This window comes from Varroa jacobsoni, unplaced genomic scaffold (assembly GCF_002532875.2).
Source record: "Varroa jacobsoni isolate VJ856 unplaced genomic scaffold, vjacob_1.0 scaffold_1031, whole genome shotgun sequence".
Classification (NCBI taxonomy): domain Eukaryota; kingdom Metazoa; phylum Arthropoda; class Arachnida; order Mesostigmata; family Varroidae; genus Varroa; species Varroa jacobsoni.
In genome coordinates this window covers 1-14,665 of record NW_019213933.1, presented here as the reverse complement: position 1 = coordinate 14,665, position 14,665 = coordinate 1, and the positions used below count along the sequence as shown (strand labels likewise).

The 14,665-nt window shown below is 40.9% G+C and overlaps 1 protein-coding gene across 1 annotated transcript; it reads left to right on the top strand.

Annotated features, from left to right (window-relative positions):
- Positions 1–6,174: 6,174 nt before the first annotated feature.
- LOC111265949 (uncharacterized) lies at positions 6,175–9,808 on the top strand. The gene has a single exon (XM_022843016.2). The coding sequence runs from the start codon at positions 7,673–7,675 to the stop codon at positions 8,642–8,644; it is 972 nt and encodes a 323-aa protein (XP_022698751.1). The 5' UTR covers positions 6,175–7,672; the 3' UTR covers positions 8,645–9,808.
- Positions 9,809–14,665: the final 4,857 nt, after the last annotated feature.

Genomic DNA, 14,665 nt, shown 5'->3' with positions numbered 1-14,665 from the left:
CTTCATGCGGATGGTTGTGAGCGTGTCAAAAATTTACGCTGCTTCCGGCAGTGTATCCGCCATTGTTTAATAGCCGTCATCGAAATAATAATGCAAATAGATAAATCTATAATGGTTAATTACGACTGAAGCAACGTGTATCCTTAAGGAGAAAAATTCATACTCACTGAGATCGATTCTATTGGATGTCGTAGGAAATGCCACACCTAACAAAAAAGCCATTTAAATGAAGGTCTTGGGAGATTCAGCTGAATTAAACGACTGCTGATTGAGCGACTGATTCACTGGGTAATCGAGAACGAAACATAGAGTATCTGCGTGTTTTTGTGCGTGTCTGTCTATGTACTATAATATGTGCATGCTCCCTGTATACTTGTATTGGACGTCCGTCGTTCACGTGTGCTTTACGTGTCGTTCGTCAGTTATGAGCTGCGTCAGCATATAGATATATTCGTGTCGTCGTCAAGAACAGTTCAACCGAACCGCCGAAGTGTTACCTATTTACAATATAAGAGACAACACCGAATGCAATAGTACTACCAATTCTTACCGATGCAAGCGTCCGCTGCGTTGCTGCAAAGTAGAAGTTGACAGCATCGAAACAATAAGTTACCAATTACCGTTTGGTTTTATATGCCAACGATAGTTTGCGAAGATGGATGGCAATTTTTGTAGACAAACAAGTGAAACGGGACCGACATCAAAGGCAAAAAACCACCCCTAATAATATCAAGGTATACCATGGCGTAAAAGGATTATACGCCTAGCGGATTTCGTATCAACTTATCTATTGCATTGTTACAGCTGCCTATCGCCGGCTGCACGTTGACGCACGATCATGATCAGGTTATCTTGCGGATGAGTAAGGCTTTCCTATACTATGAATTGGACTACCGACTATCATAGACATAGAGTAAACGAAGGTATATTGGATTACGGTTTTTTTTTTTTGTCAAACTATGTACACAAGGATTCATGACGTGTCGCTCACAGTAGCGACAATGGTAAATCGTCGCTCGTTCGAATTAAAGAAAATGATTAAGCGTCACCAAATCATGATCCATGCAATCGAGACGCGGTCAAAATGCAAAAGTGGTGAATATACATGCAATACTAATAATAATTCCTATATATATATATATATGTGGTTAAGAGATGGTCATGTGATGAGGACAAAAGGCCTTTGTCTAAAGCGTGACGTTTGAGAGCAACAAACGCTAGATGAAATGAACGAATTCCGCCGAATGAGGCACGAAAAGAAGAGAGGGCCGAGAGCGGAAGAGAATGTGGTATCACATAAGGCGATAGTCACGAGGAAATCGTTATGTTAACATTGTTGACGAGGATCTACGAGCGACGGACGACATTATTAGAGGGACGCCGATGATGCTGATGATACTATGTATTAAAAAACACACAAACTGTATGTTAATTACACCGACGACATCAATGAAGAAGAAGAAAATTCTGTGGAAAATGACAATAATATAAACCATGACTAAGTTAAAAATACTGCCTTGGGTTTTATCATTACAGAGTATATAGTTTAGTTAGGAGAGGTCCTCTCTGCACATTTTCAAGGAAACCGCGCGGTGCTGCGTTTCGAAAAGAAGAAAACTTTGTGAAGTAGGACATTCTCTGCTAAATTCAGTTTCTTTCTCAGTACAATCCTTTAGATGTCTGTTTTGCTATAGAAGGCAGGCGTTGCATGTATGGAGTTAAATATTCGAAGGGTAGTTGAAGACCAGACTCGGGATTCCGACTGCAAGCGTATGTGGGATTCAAATCGATTTTAAAAATACACCACATAGTCAAACGTAAATATCATACACCGTAAAATAACAGGGATACCAAACCGTGGAGCGGTCGCTTATATTCGATGTATTAGGTAGTTCACCAACTTTTTAGCATAGCACCACCGAGCAATAGCATACATTTATACGGAGCGGCCTTTTTCCTTTTTCTAGTCCTAGGAAGTCGTGTTTAGGAGCTTAAACAGTGTGGGTATGTGATCGCGGAATCGCTTTCAAGAAAAGGTACAGCGTGTGACCTTTAGCTAGCACGTAATGATAATCATTGAGGAAGATCGAAGTTACGTTTCATTGCTGGCTCTAGCAAAGATAGACGCGTGTGTTTGTGTGCCTTTATCATAACTGGAACTTTTTTTTTTTTCATACTTAAACGTTCACATAAAGAAGATGCGGTGATTGACAGGATGTTTCTACTACTACTACCTGATGTTTGTCTTCCTGGGAATATTATCGTAAAAATAGTAGCTTTATTTTCTACGATAGCTATTTTTTACCTCACATCTTTTTCCGACCCATTTATTTCATTGTCAATAGTTGACACTGGCGATAAGGGGAAAGCTCAGTGTTGCCTGTCAGTAAACCGCGCGTACTCCAGTCTCGGACATGAGGATATCAAGCTCGCTCCAACCAATTGCCAAAAGGAAGCCAGGCATATTTACGTGGCTGATTTATTGAATAAGTTCTGTGTAATCTAAGGATCCACTACGCACATCAATGCGGTTGTTGCATGTTGCAATAAAATGTAACAATTTAAAGAATCATTTTAACAAGGCTCTAAATAAAGTAGATTCGCGAAGATGAGTTAAGGTCTGTTCTATTCGAATCAAAGATTTCTATGTTAAAGCACTAATAGCTAGCACCATTCAGCCGCCTGTAAAGGTACAGGTTGTTACCTAGGCAGACCGAGCTCTTTACCGCGTTTTAGCAAATCTAAATAAGAAAAACCTTCTATATTCCGCTTAGTAAACTGTTCGAAATGCGCTCGAGAGACACCTTTTTTTCGTGAGCACAAACTCGACACGCAAAAATAGCGATAGAAAAATAACACAAACATGGCGATCATACTCTTCCAGTGCTTCGCTTGTTAATGTTTTTCTATTTATGTATATAGTCGAAGATATGTTTACATTTTACGCCAGTTGCCCATGGCTCCATTGAAACTGTTTAAAAATTGTTTATCTTTATCAGGAAGTCAACACCCGAATAGCGAAAAAACTAAACCGGTATTCTAAAAGCATAGAATCTCGATAACCAATTCTGCAGCGCTACTCGCATGTACGTTAGCTTAAGACTTAAATTAAAGTCAAACGTGAAAACAATCAGACACAGCAGACAAATCGTTATACGGTAATGTTTTTTGATGCTCTTAAATACAGTGCTCTGCTGATGCACGACCATCCGCCTGAGTTGTGATGAAGTACAGAGCGCGAGTTGAATTTTATCCAGTTCAATACAATTAAATCTACCTAACATAATTGTTTGTCTCATTTGATAGTGTACCTATCTATGCAGAGAGGTTAGCCTCGGCTATTGGCCGTAACAAGATCCGTGTCGAAATAGACCGACACCCCCTAGCAATCGCCGATATAACCAGTTTCGATTCGGGATTTACAACACTAATTAGCTAGAAAGTTACAAAATATTATTTTCTAGTTCGTAAATAACTTTTACTGAACCGTGACCGTGCGTCACGAAATTAGTAACGTGAACGAACCATAAGCAGTTTCGCTTAAGCGTAAGCTCGAAAACTTACGTTGATAGGGAGCAAAACATTCAGAGGGCTAAAAAGAGGAGCTTATTTGGACAATTCAAGAATTAATCTACCCCTTTCTAAGGCGGTCATTAACTTTTGTTTTGGGAAATTGTTTTTCAACTTCTCGAACCCAAACCTATTGAGGAATTTTCCCCTTTACTCCTCTTCGAATTTCTCGAAAGTCGCATGAAATTCGGCAACAGCGCAGATCGCTGATTTTGGGCGAAAGGATAAGTGGTTAATCTTGTTGGGGTTCGTCCAGCGCAAAGGAATTGAGTAATAATAGCTGGGTCTTTGCTTGAATTCCGAACTAATCCATTTGTGTTCTAGAAAGAACAGGTTTTCGTCTGCTATAAAAATGTAACATATATATGTATGTATATAGTATAATATATATATAAGGTAATGTATATATATATATATATATAGAACGGTACATTGAAATTAGGAAAACTTTAGCAGGCTGTTCGAGATAGCGGGCATGCTTGAGTACATTACTCCTGGTAGCAGACGACAGCCAGTTCTTTCTAGAACAAATATGCAAACGCAGCGTTACGAGAAGCAGTGAATTATTTCGCCATGAGCTACACACAGATGAGTACGATCAGATACGTTTTCTCACCTCATCCTTATCTGATTTACGTCACAGTGTACGTCAAAATTTATTTCGTTTTACCGTTCCGTCGTTTCATTACTTTTTCCCGAATTACACGTGAGTGTTTATCATGATTGAAATATTCCAGCCGATTATCTTATGTAAGTTATTCTCTAAGTAACTGCCTGGAATCAGCCTAAAGCAAAAATAAACGAATAGAAGTCCACATCATTCACTTACAAACTTATTGAAATACAATTGAATTGAAACGCATCTGTATTAACATAAACGACATGTATACATTACAGGGAAAATTCTCACATAAAAATACAGCTATTTACGTTTACGTATCACATATGAAATTTGAAGAGGGATCGTGCTCATAGATCCACCTCCCCGTGCGTCATACATGTATGTAAACATACGTTTAATTCTTTTTACATGTTTATGGTGCCGAAAATATTATATATTCTTATGTTACTTAATAGTGCTCATTTAGCCAAGAATTTAGATATTTATAACATGATTTTAAGCTTTCAAATGCTTTTAGTGCAAGTTTCGCTGTGAAATACTTCGTTAGTTTTTAAATAATTTATTAAGTCGTCGAGTAGCTTATTGTTGGGAGAAAGAAATGCCTTCGATAACAACAGGTCCTTTTTTTTCTTAATTGTAGCTTAACCCTTTCCGGTACCTATGGCAGGCTGTAAAAATGTATTACAATATGCATTTTTTAACTGGTCAAAATATTTTTCATGGTATATTCTTATCCAGTGCACTAAACCTATTTGAGTAGGGGACGTTAGCGGAAAGATTGCCGCTAATCAACGTTGTACGGCTGGCGTAGTACAAAGCGATATATGAGGACCAAGAATCTCGTCAAGGCTCACACAGATAGAGAAGCAGATATATACACACAGGGTCACACAGCTGCAAGCTTGTACATAGGCTCTCACAGACGTGTTTAGCAAAGTCCTGCTGACCAACGAGAGCTCACGACTACAGTTGTTGTAGACATGACCGTCATTGCTTCGTCGGGTTTTTCTATTGTCTGAGTCAGTCGACCGATCTGATCTCTGTGCCGACAAAACAGGCGCTACTTTATCATGATACAGACTAGTTCTAGCTGATACAGTGTCGTAGATTTGTCCACTGCCACCAATATCGCAGCGTCTCTAGACTAGTCGCTGCCGCCGCCACCCATCTCTCGACCCAATCGAATCGAAATCACTATACGATACGCTTGTCGATAGACCCACAAGCATTGCCTTGCTTAATTGTCTATCACACATTATATCTGTCTGTGCTCATTGTCCAAAGTTTGAAAACGCTTGCCTCGTTTAGCGTGTACGAACTTGGCCATTTTCGCTAGCTAGCTTGACAACCCGGGTATGTTTAGACCGGCTCCCTGCCATGCCGTTTGTCATCGCGTCCGGTGGCACGATAATCGCGGGTCCCATATTACCTGCATAGCTAAGCGAACGTGGGGTACACCATAACTGCCACTGTCATTTTTAACTGTGATTATTGCTTGTGGCCAGCTGCGTGTGGCCTACTGGCATGGATTTCATCTGAAATACGATAGAATACCAGGACAATAAAGTTTTGTTGGCGATGTACTCTTTTGACTGGCAGTCGTCTTTTCTGGCATGCTGTTTCGTCCTCGCTCTTTCCACAGTTATGTCCCGTGTATTATCTCATATACTACTACGCTGTTTTTTTAGGCAAGAGTGTGTGTTGCTTTTGTCTAACTGCTGTTTATAGCCGCCGCCGAAGATCCTTTGAAAGCAGATACGTAACGTCAAAGCCATCCTGCCAAGCCACACAAACAGGGCTGGAAGGACAAAGCTAACAGAAAGGTGAGCCAGTGAGTAAGCGAATAAACCCGTGTTGTTTTTACCTTACCAGATGGGCACACCTGTGTAAAACGAATATACAAATAAGAGCTCTCTCATTCAGCTCTGCCGCTAATGATAATTATGGCTATTGATTTTCCATCGCGGATAACTCTGCCCGTTGATATAGCGTAAAGAATATACCACGTGTCGGCTTCTAGTGAAAATGTCAGTTGTTGATCCCAAGTTTCTTTGCCTCGCTTGAGTAGTGCGAATATCGCTGCTGGTACTTCCAATAACATGCTGGTGATGGGAACAAAAGCGTTCTGGTTATCGCTGTTTTGTTGTCTTGTCTTGAGCGCCGCACCGTGTACGCCTGCGATTCCTCTCTCCTCAATGGCGGCCTTTAACGGCCGTCTCTATCAGCTGATTGAATAAGAGCAATTTGATTAGCTGCTGTGTAATAAGGTAGCGTAGCTTGCGCAGCGGCTGGTAACACGGGAGTCTCGTGCGCGTAGTAGTGGCGCGATGACGTGGTATTTGTAGCGCTGAATCAAGAAAGCATTGACTCGGCCGTTGTCGCTTGCCGGCTTCTTCCAATCTCCGAAGTCCAATCGCCGGCGACTCAGGACAGTGTAGTATTCTTCGTGGGAGAGTGTGTGACTCCCTATATTGCCCAGGCTGTGTCTGGTTTCGGCTGGCATTGAGTCTAGACAGTAAGCACGGCTAGTAACCAGCGACCAGTACAGCTCCGACGGCATTTCGTAGTTTTGGATCCTTTTGACTTCTCTATCAGCCATACGCCAGCGCGTCTCCAAACACGGCGTTGTTTGTTGTCAATATGTGTGTGTATCCGTGTCTGCAGCGCCGTTGACTAGACAATAATGCTGCTCTGCCTGGAGCTTGCCGTAGCGGGTGTACATCTTCCATGCATTCGTCTGTGCATGCCGCTTACCCTCCCCAGCCTTTGTAGCCGATGTCAGACCTCCCTTTGACTGGCTGAGTAACCGGATCTCTCCCCGGGTCCCCCTCGCGCTCCTTTGTTGACTTCGGCGGCAGGCAGTACCGCGTCAAAGCCAGCTGCCGACCGACCGACCAGCTAGCCAGCCTGCGCACCCTACCGTCCGTTCTCTCAGTAGCTAACCCAGTGTTAGTCATCGTCGAAACGGTGGCAGCAGCCGCAAAAACAGTCAGAGTCACCATCGCCGTAGACCGTGTCGTGAACGCAGCCGGCCCCCTTCCAGTGAGCCGCAGGTCGGCCCTGCCTCTGACTACTCGGGACCAATTGGAGTACAGCAGCCGCTCTTTGTACGCAGTACACCGAGCCGAATGCCCCAGAACGATGTACAGTGGAACTGCCCATGTGAAGACGTTTGCTTTCGTGTGTGAAGCAAGATACAAATGAGCGGAGCTCGTTTGAACGAACAACGAACGTTTTTGCTTTGAAAGGTGCGCAGATCAAAACACAGGCTTACAGTTTGATGGAGATGCTTCCGGCGTGGGGGTGAGTGGTGTGGCGCAGTGCAGTGCACAGTGTACAGGTACAACAACCACCGTCCCTAGCTTCTCTTTACAGGCCGGTTGCAAAATAACCCGGTCCCAGATAAGTTGAGCCGGTTCCCAGAGAGTCATCGTCATAACCTTTCAAAACATCTGCACAGGCGATCGAACCATCAGCAGTATGCCCGAAGAAAATTCGACGGAAGACTTTGGAGCCCGGTTGGAGACGCTTCTGGCCAACTTCCAACTGGATCGAAGCCGGTCCCTGAGTGCTCGATGCCGGAAATTTGCTGTCGACGGCCAGGTTGTTGGATTAATTCGCAATTCCGACTGGGAATTGATGCGGAAGCATACCGAAGGTGTTTTCGTTGAGGAAACCGACATCATTTCACTTAATCCCGAATGGAAGACGTGCGAGGAACGGACACTGCAGATGGCTGCGGCGCTTCAAAAGCTCAGAGAGGAAAATTTGTTTCCAACACTGAAGGGCTGGCGCAACGAAACCTATGATATCGCCGCAAAGTTCGGCGATGCCACGCTCATGCGAATGGAACGTTCCGCGACCTGCCTCTTTGGAACCAAACGCTACGGGGTGCACATCACTGGCTACGTCGAGGACGAAGATGGACGCGTGGAGAGTGTCTGGTTCCAGAAGAGGAGTCCAACAAAGGAGACGTGGCCAAACAAAATTGATATAATGGTAAGTGGTGGACTAAGTTCTGGCAACTCTGTAACCGACTGTCTCATACGAGAAGCCGAAGAGGAAGCTTCGATGTCTGAGGAACTTGTGCGCCGACTGGCTCGTCCCGTCGGTTTTGTGTCATTTATATACGAGGACGAACGAGGCATTTTTCCTGAGACAATTTTTTGCTTCGATGCACGCCTGCCAAGAGACTTTGTCCCAAGAGCGTCCGACTGCGAGGTGCAGTCGTTCCATTGCGTCCCCGTCGAGGACGTCGCCAATCTTGTGGTTAATAGCGACGTATTTAAACTGACCTCGGCACCAATCGCCCTAGACTTTCTCGTTCGACATTCCATCCTGCACCCGGACTCACTACCGCAGTATGGCGCGCTTCTCGATGCTATCCATCTGGCTTTGCACAACTCTTATCCAGAAAACGTAATTTCGACGGACAACGGACATTGCATATGACGAAGTAGGTGGGTTCTCGAAGAGGACCAATAGCCTAGAACTTGTACATCATTCATTGAGAGATCACCGAAGAGCCCCAGTTGAAACGGTTACTTGGTTGATCAATATATTATTATTATTGCTACTGTTTGTATAGCTACTCATAAACATAGTCATTAGAGATAAAAAAAACACAGTATCAACAAGAAGAAAACAAAAGTACGTAATTAAAGGATATCATAACTCGAGTGAAGTAGTGGTTCATGCGAAACGACAGAAAAATATTTATAAGTAACGCCACTTAATAACATGTACGAGCATGTACAAACGCTTAGTAACTGCATTATTATTACAAACTATATTAGCTATTTTTTAAATAGACCACAAAGTCATACAAGGGCATTGTCATATAAGCCCAACTGCTTGGTGCAGCTGTCGATCTATGAGGTTATGTACGGCATAGTTCAACATTGTATGAAAGGAAGTATTCGAGTAGCTAACAGCTTAGTAACACCCACTGCTTTGTATATACGGCTGATACTATTTACGTCGCAAAGAAGTTGCCCCAACGCCTCAGTTCTTAGTAAAACTGCTTCTGAAAAACTAATATCAAACACACAAAAAATAATAGTATATAAGTAAAATAGTAGAAAAAATACAGCAACTGAAGTGTGGAGGACGGTGAGTGTTATTCATGGAGTACGAATATTGTAACGCAATAAATCTACACACACACACACACACACACAATATATATATATATATATATATATATATATATATATATGGAGACATAAATAAAGCATATGTACGAGAGCTACAAGAAAGAGCTCAGAAAAAAGAAGCGCATACTTCGCAGAAATGTACGGCGTTTTCATTTAATTATTATATAAAAACAAGGCTACTACTTTTCAATTACCCTTATTTTAAGCTAGCGTGTAAAACGTACACCTTAACTTTTAAGACGACTGTAAACACGCACGTATATATATATATATATACACGTGCGTGTGTATATATTGCCGGCAGATAAAAAAGCAGCTTCCGTAGCATGTTATTCACAGACATATAAAATTGATTCGGAGATGATTTTCAATAATTTTGGACCAGTTGCGGTCTAAATCTGTTGACTGATTCAAAAACGTGTAGAATCAAAAGTTGTCACAAAAAAAATGACCGATTTCAGTAGTGTGTTTTAAATTTTTAGAAAATTGGAATAATTTCAAAATTATTCTATATTATGCTATAGGGTTCATCGATCTGTTAATTGCTTTTGCTATATTGAGTCAGAAAGTTTCTATATAGATTTATTACAAAGATGGCTTTGAAAAAAAACTAAATACTTCTTCAAAAAATACAAAACGTGTAATATTTACTTAAGAAGAATATATAACGATAAATTATTCTGTTCCCGGTCACATTCGAGTTGCTGTTGTTCTACGTAGACGAATGAATTTAGCTTCAAGCACACTGAGGATGAAACCTCTGCGAAAGATGATTCTTTTGGCTCGATTGAGGTCTAAAATGACATCAAGAAACCAATGATTTCGTACAGTTAGTGCTATATTGTCACAGCCGTTCTTGTAAGGTAATCCAAAATGGTCTCCATTATGTTACTAGCATTAGTGCCAACTGAGGGATATCAGAGCTGATATGTTTTAGCCATTGTAAACAGAACGCGTTCGTAAGAAGAACGCGGCTAGGTTCTAGTTCGGTTAATTTTGGGAGAAATCCAAGGCAGGCCGCGTACGAAAGGCTGACTAATTCAAAGGAATAAATGCTCGTGTTCTAAATTAGGTTTCAATACATCACTGTGCTAGAAATACTATTTGTTGCTATCTAGCTTCAATGGCAGCTGGCTCAAAAAAAAAAAACGTAAGTGTTCCATAAGATATAAATAATACGAAATGAATCTAGTAGATATGCGCTGTTATCAGGTATGGATTTCATTTGATCTACTTTCGAAGCAGCGATGCGTCTTAGGTGGCTAAAGCATAGTTTAATCGCTTATGTTATGTATAGAAATCGTAGCCTATTGCGTAAGGCCAGGTCATAAGAGGCAGCCAACAAGCCACTGTGATATTTCGATAAATCATCGGGTCTATCTCTAGTACCACTCTAGCGCCTCACGATGATTCGTACTGGTACCTGCCATTGTTGAAAAACATCTATGGCTTTACCGTTAGCATCTACCGTAATGGCTATTTCTATTTATTGATCTCATGATCCTTTCTATGAAATTCAGGAGAGCTCAAAGGACGCTGCTACACCGTTTCACCGATCGTTATTCCCTTAGACAAGGATTGGCGACGACAACGTTGCGGCGATACGAATGCAGGATAGCAACGTACAGGACTAACTATGATGACGATGGAACACTCTTCGAAATCAGAGAGAGCCGCCGTCGTCGTCTAACTAGAAAACTTAAGTTCAACATCGTGATTAGGACGTTGTTCATATCTGCCGACTGAAAATGGGCATGACATTTAGTCCAGCGATCGTATTTTATGAATACAATTCTCTTCTCTCCCGGATTTACTCTCACAAATGTTTAAACTATTCAACCTAAGTCACATAGTAATCAATTAATGGCATTAAGTTAGTTTTATAAGCAAGTTACTTGAATAAGCTATAAGGTTATTTTAAGGCCAGGTATGAGCAACGTCAGCCCAGCTGTCTTCGTTGATGGCCCGCAGTTTTTAACCACAGTGATTTCTTAATTGCCGCCGCCGCCGCCTTCTACGAGGGCGTAATAATACATGACTAATTTTACATTAGTCTTACAAAATTCCTTTACATTAGTTTTACAAAATTACATTTTTCAATTTTCGGGCCAGTTTCTGGTCATTGTTGCAACAGTGAAAACGTGATACAATATAGTCCCAGAACATTAACCTTTGTTGTCGTTAAACGGCTTCAGGGCTACACAACCCAGGTAATCCAAGTCACATTGGGTCGGCGTTAACGAAAACTGCGACTCGCTACTAGTCTATGCGTCCAAATGGCTGCGTTCAACTTTGAAATAGAACGCGCTGAAAATGAGTGAAATTTATATGAAAATGCACCGTACTTTACGACTTTATCATGATCAAGGCTGCCCAGGCCCATAAAAGAACTCGTGCTGTTCACATCCTAGACGCGCTATTGGAAGAAACGGCCCAATGAAACGACTCTGTTACTTTCGTTCCGGAAATTTCAATGTGAAACATGTTTCTCGTAGTAGCTGATCAAAATCACGGAAAATATCTATGAAACCATTTTGAAAGTTGACTAGAGCCAACATATAAATAGTCTTGATCCCTTCAAGGTGTCAAACATTCACCAACGAACGTATCGAAATAGGAACTGAAGAAGCTGGCGACAGACAACTGTTCACTGTTTGGATACCACGCGAACTGACGCAACTGGGAATTGAGTCATACTTCTATATGCAGACAAACCACAGAAAGATAGCAAAATTGAGCCACTTTCAAAGCGTTCGGTCACGGGCCATGGAAAATAAATCGCATTTAAAAAGTTAAGAAAGAGATACAAAATGTTCGTCGTAATCTCTGGCTAAACGGCGATCCGATGCGTGTTCGGTAAGGCTAAGAAGGAATTCTGCATTATGAGCTACTGCTGCTGCTGCTGCTGCTGCTACCGCTGCCGCCGCCTAGCAAGACGATTGACGACAACTTAATGTATCGTTTTAGAGCTATTTCCAGGTCCTACATAGGTATAACAAAAATATCCACGATATTAGCCGACGACCTGGCCCAAGTAATTTCTCGAAGTGGTCATTTGTTCAAACATTTATTCACTCAGGCTGTATGAGATAAACCCAAACTATGTGATATTACTTATTAGTGATGAGCTTCTTTCATGTATTGAATCGTGGAAATTAAGTTACTTACCATTGATATCAACTTGTACGTCTTATTGGGGAGAGTCACCTATCGATTTTACACAAAGAAACTTGGAAATTTGAGGGAACACTTTTTGTTCAGCAACATTACACAAGCCCTTGTCACAATCCCATGTGGAATTTATTATAAATACATGTCCCTGATGTGTCATTCACTGTATACTGGAAACAAAGCGGCATTAAAAGCTTATGCTTTCCTACTGATCGTAGTCCGTTTTGAAGGTACGATGTAAATAGCGACATTTTGATTTCATTGTGACCTACCGGTCTGAGCTCAGACCACAACACAAATCTGTTAGCAATAGCAGACAAAAAAGTTTGACTCTACGAGAATTGGCACCTTTTAGGGACTCTCAAGAAGCTTCTAGAAACATGTCATCAATCTTAGGCCTGATGCTATTCGAGGATGACATAGACGATACATACTTAATTACTTAACCCTGCAGCGAATCCAATTAAAGTTGAACCAATTGAAGTTACTTGAGCGGGGTTAATAAGAATACAAAATATATACATACAAACAACAGTATATGCCTATTTCTCTGGAATGGAATGCATGAATTCGAGTATGACCCTTACTAAGCATCCAAGGGAATCTATGCTTTGGTCGGCTGACTGAACTTTATCCTTATATTTATTATTTAATCCTTTATTTACATAGATACAAAAGCAATATTTTGTTTACTCTAGATAGAATATAACGTTTGGGAGAAAAATTGCATAGTGGAAAGATGTGCGAAGAAGTAAAGTTATCCTTGTATTTATTATGTTAGAATCCTCTTAGGCTTATTCAGCGTAGACACTTTGGTAACTCTACGAGACAAAATATAGAGAAACTATAATCTCTTTTAGGGTAATGTTCTGTAATCGTAATTGCAGTATTTACGAACTGGTTTTCTATTCTAGATATCTTGCCTAATCAAACCAAACGCAAGTTATATTTGCATTACTTTACAGGACCTGCACATCTAGATCTACTCCTTAGAGACATAGTATTTTTTAATAACTGCTCAGAGTTAACTTATGAATTATATGCAGACTCAGAAAGATGTGCGTGTGTATTTAGTAATGTAAAAAGCTTATTTGTTACATAATGATATCATTTTGAGGACGTAAAGTGTTGATTTGTCTGTAAAATGGCCGAAATTCTCACCCCGATAGCTCATATTTCCTTTGAATTTGCAAGGTGGCTAGTCAGTATCTAATGTGGGTTTTCATCCACGCTTATTTGGTTCAGGTGAAGCGCCTGGTGAAGAACAACTCTGAAACGTGCATACCTTTCTTCATATGTTAAGCCTGTTTTTTCAAGGTTCGGCCTATTTTCAGTTGCTTGGTATAAGGTATCGTAGAGGTTACTACGGTTAAATGATGAACGAGATAAAGTTTCAAAAAATGCCGCCAAAAGCTAGCAAATTCAACAAAGTGGTTTCGAAATTTAAGGATTTTGTCAATGAAACGTAGAAAGTAGCATTTTTTCGTCTTTGCAGTACCACTATTTCTTCTTAGTAGTGATTCTTTGTACTGGCGTTAGTTTTTTGAACACTTTCAAAGGCGTACGTAGTTCCTTATGGGGCCACTGAATTTATTAAACAATCCCAGAAAAGTACGGCCTGTGGATCAGGGTGACTCATCTGATTCTAGTTGAAGCAGTTCGCTACTTCGTTTCTCTTTATTCTAGTCTATTCTTGTGTCTGAGTGTGCCAGGTCGGTAGATTGCGACCACCGGCATTGCTTTTTACCCACCCTCACACAACGGGATGATTTTTCCGCACAGAAATATTCGAATTTAGGCAATTTATCAAAGGTTGCCTTAAAATCGTTGTCGTCATTCAATAGTCAAAGTGATCCCGTAGACTATTACGCCTTTGCTACAGATATAGTTCGATCTTTGTCCGACTAACGGATATATAAAGTTAATGAGCATTTATTTAATATGTTATGTATCATATTTGATATTATTTGCTATAAATTAGATTATATTTGCTAGACTTATTTCCTACTGAAAACTGAACGTTTTAAAAAAACACTTAATTTTTCTCGGTTATAAAACCCGCATTTAGCGTTTATTATTTTTTAGTCGTTAGCCCATCTCTTTCGCAGATCCGATAAACAGGCATGTCATTTATTTAGCTTGTCCC

Excerpts from the sequence above, each read along its gene's own strand:
- LOC111265949 (XM_022843016.2), top strand. The coding sequence starts at position 7,673 with ATGCCCGAAGAAAATTCGACGGAAGACTTTGGAGCCCGGTTGGAGACG.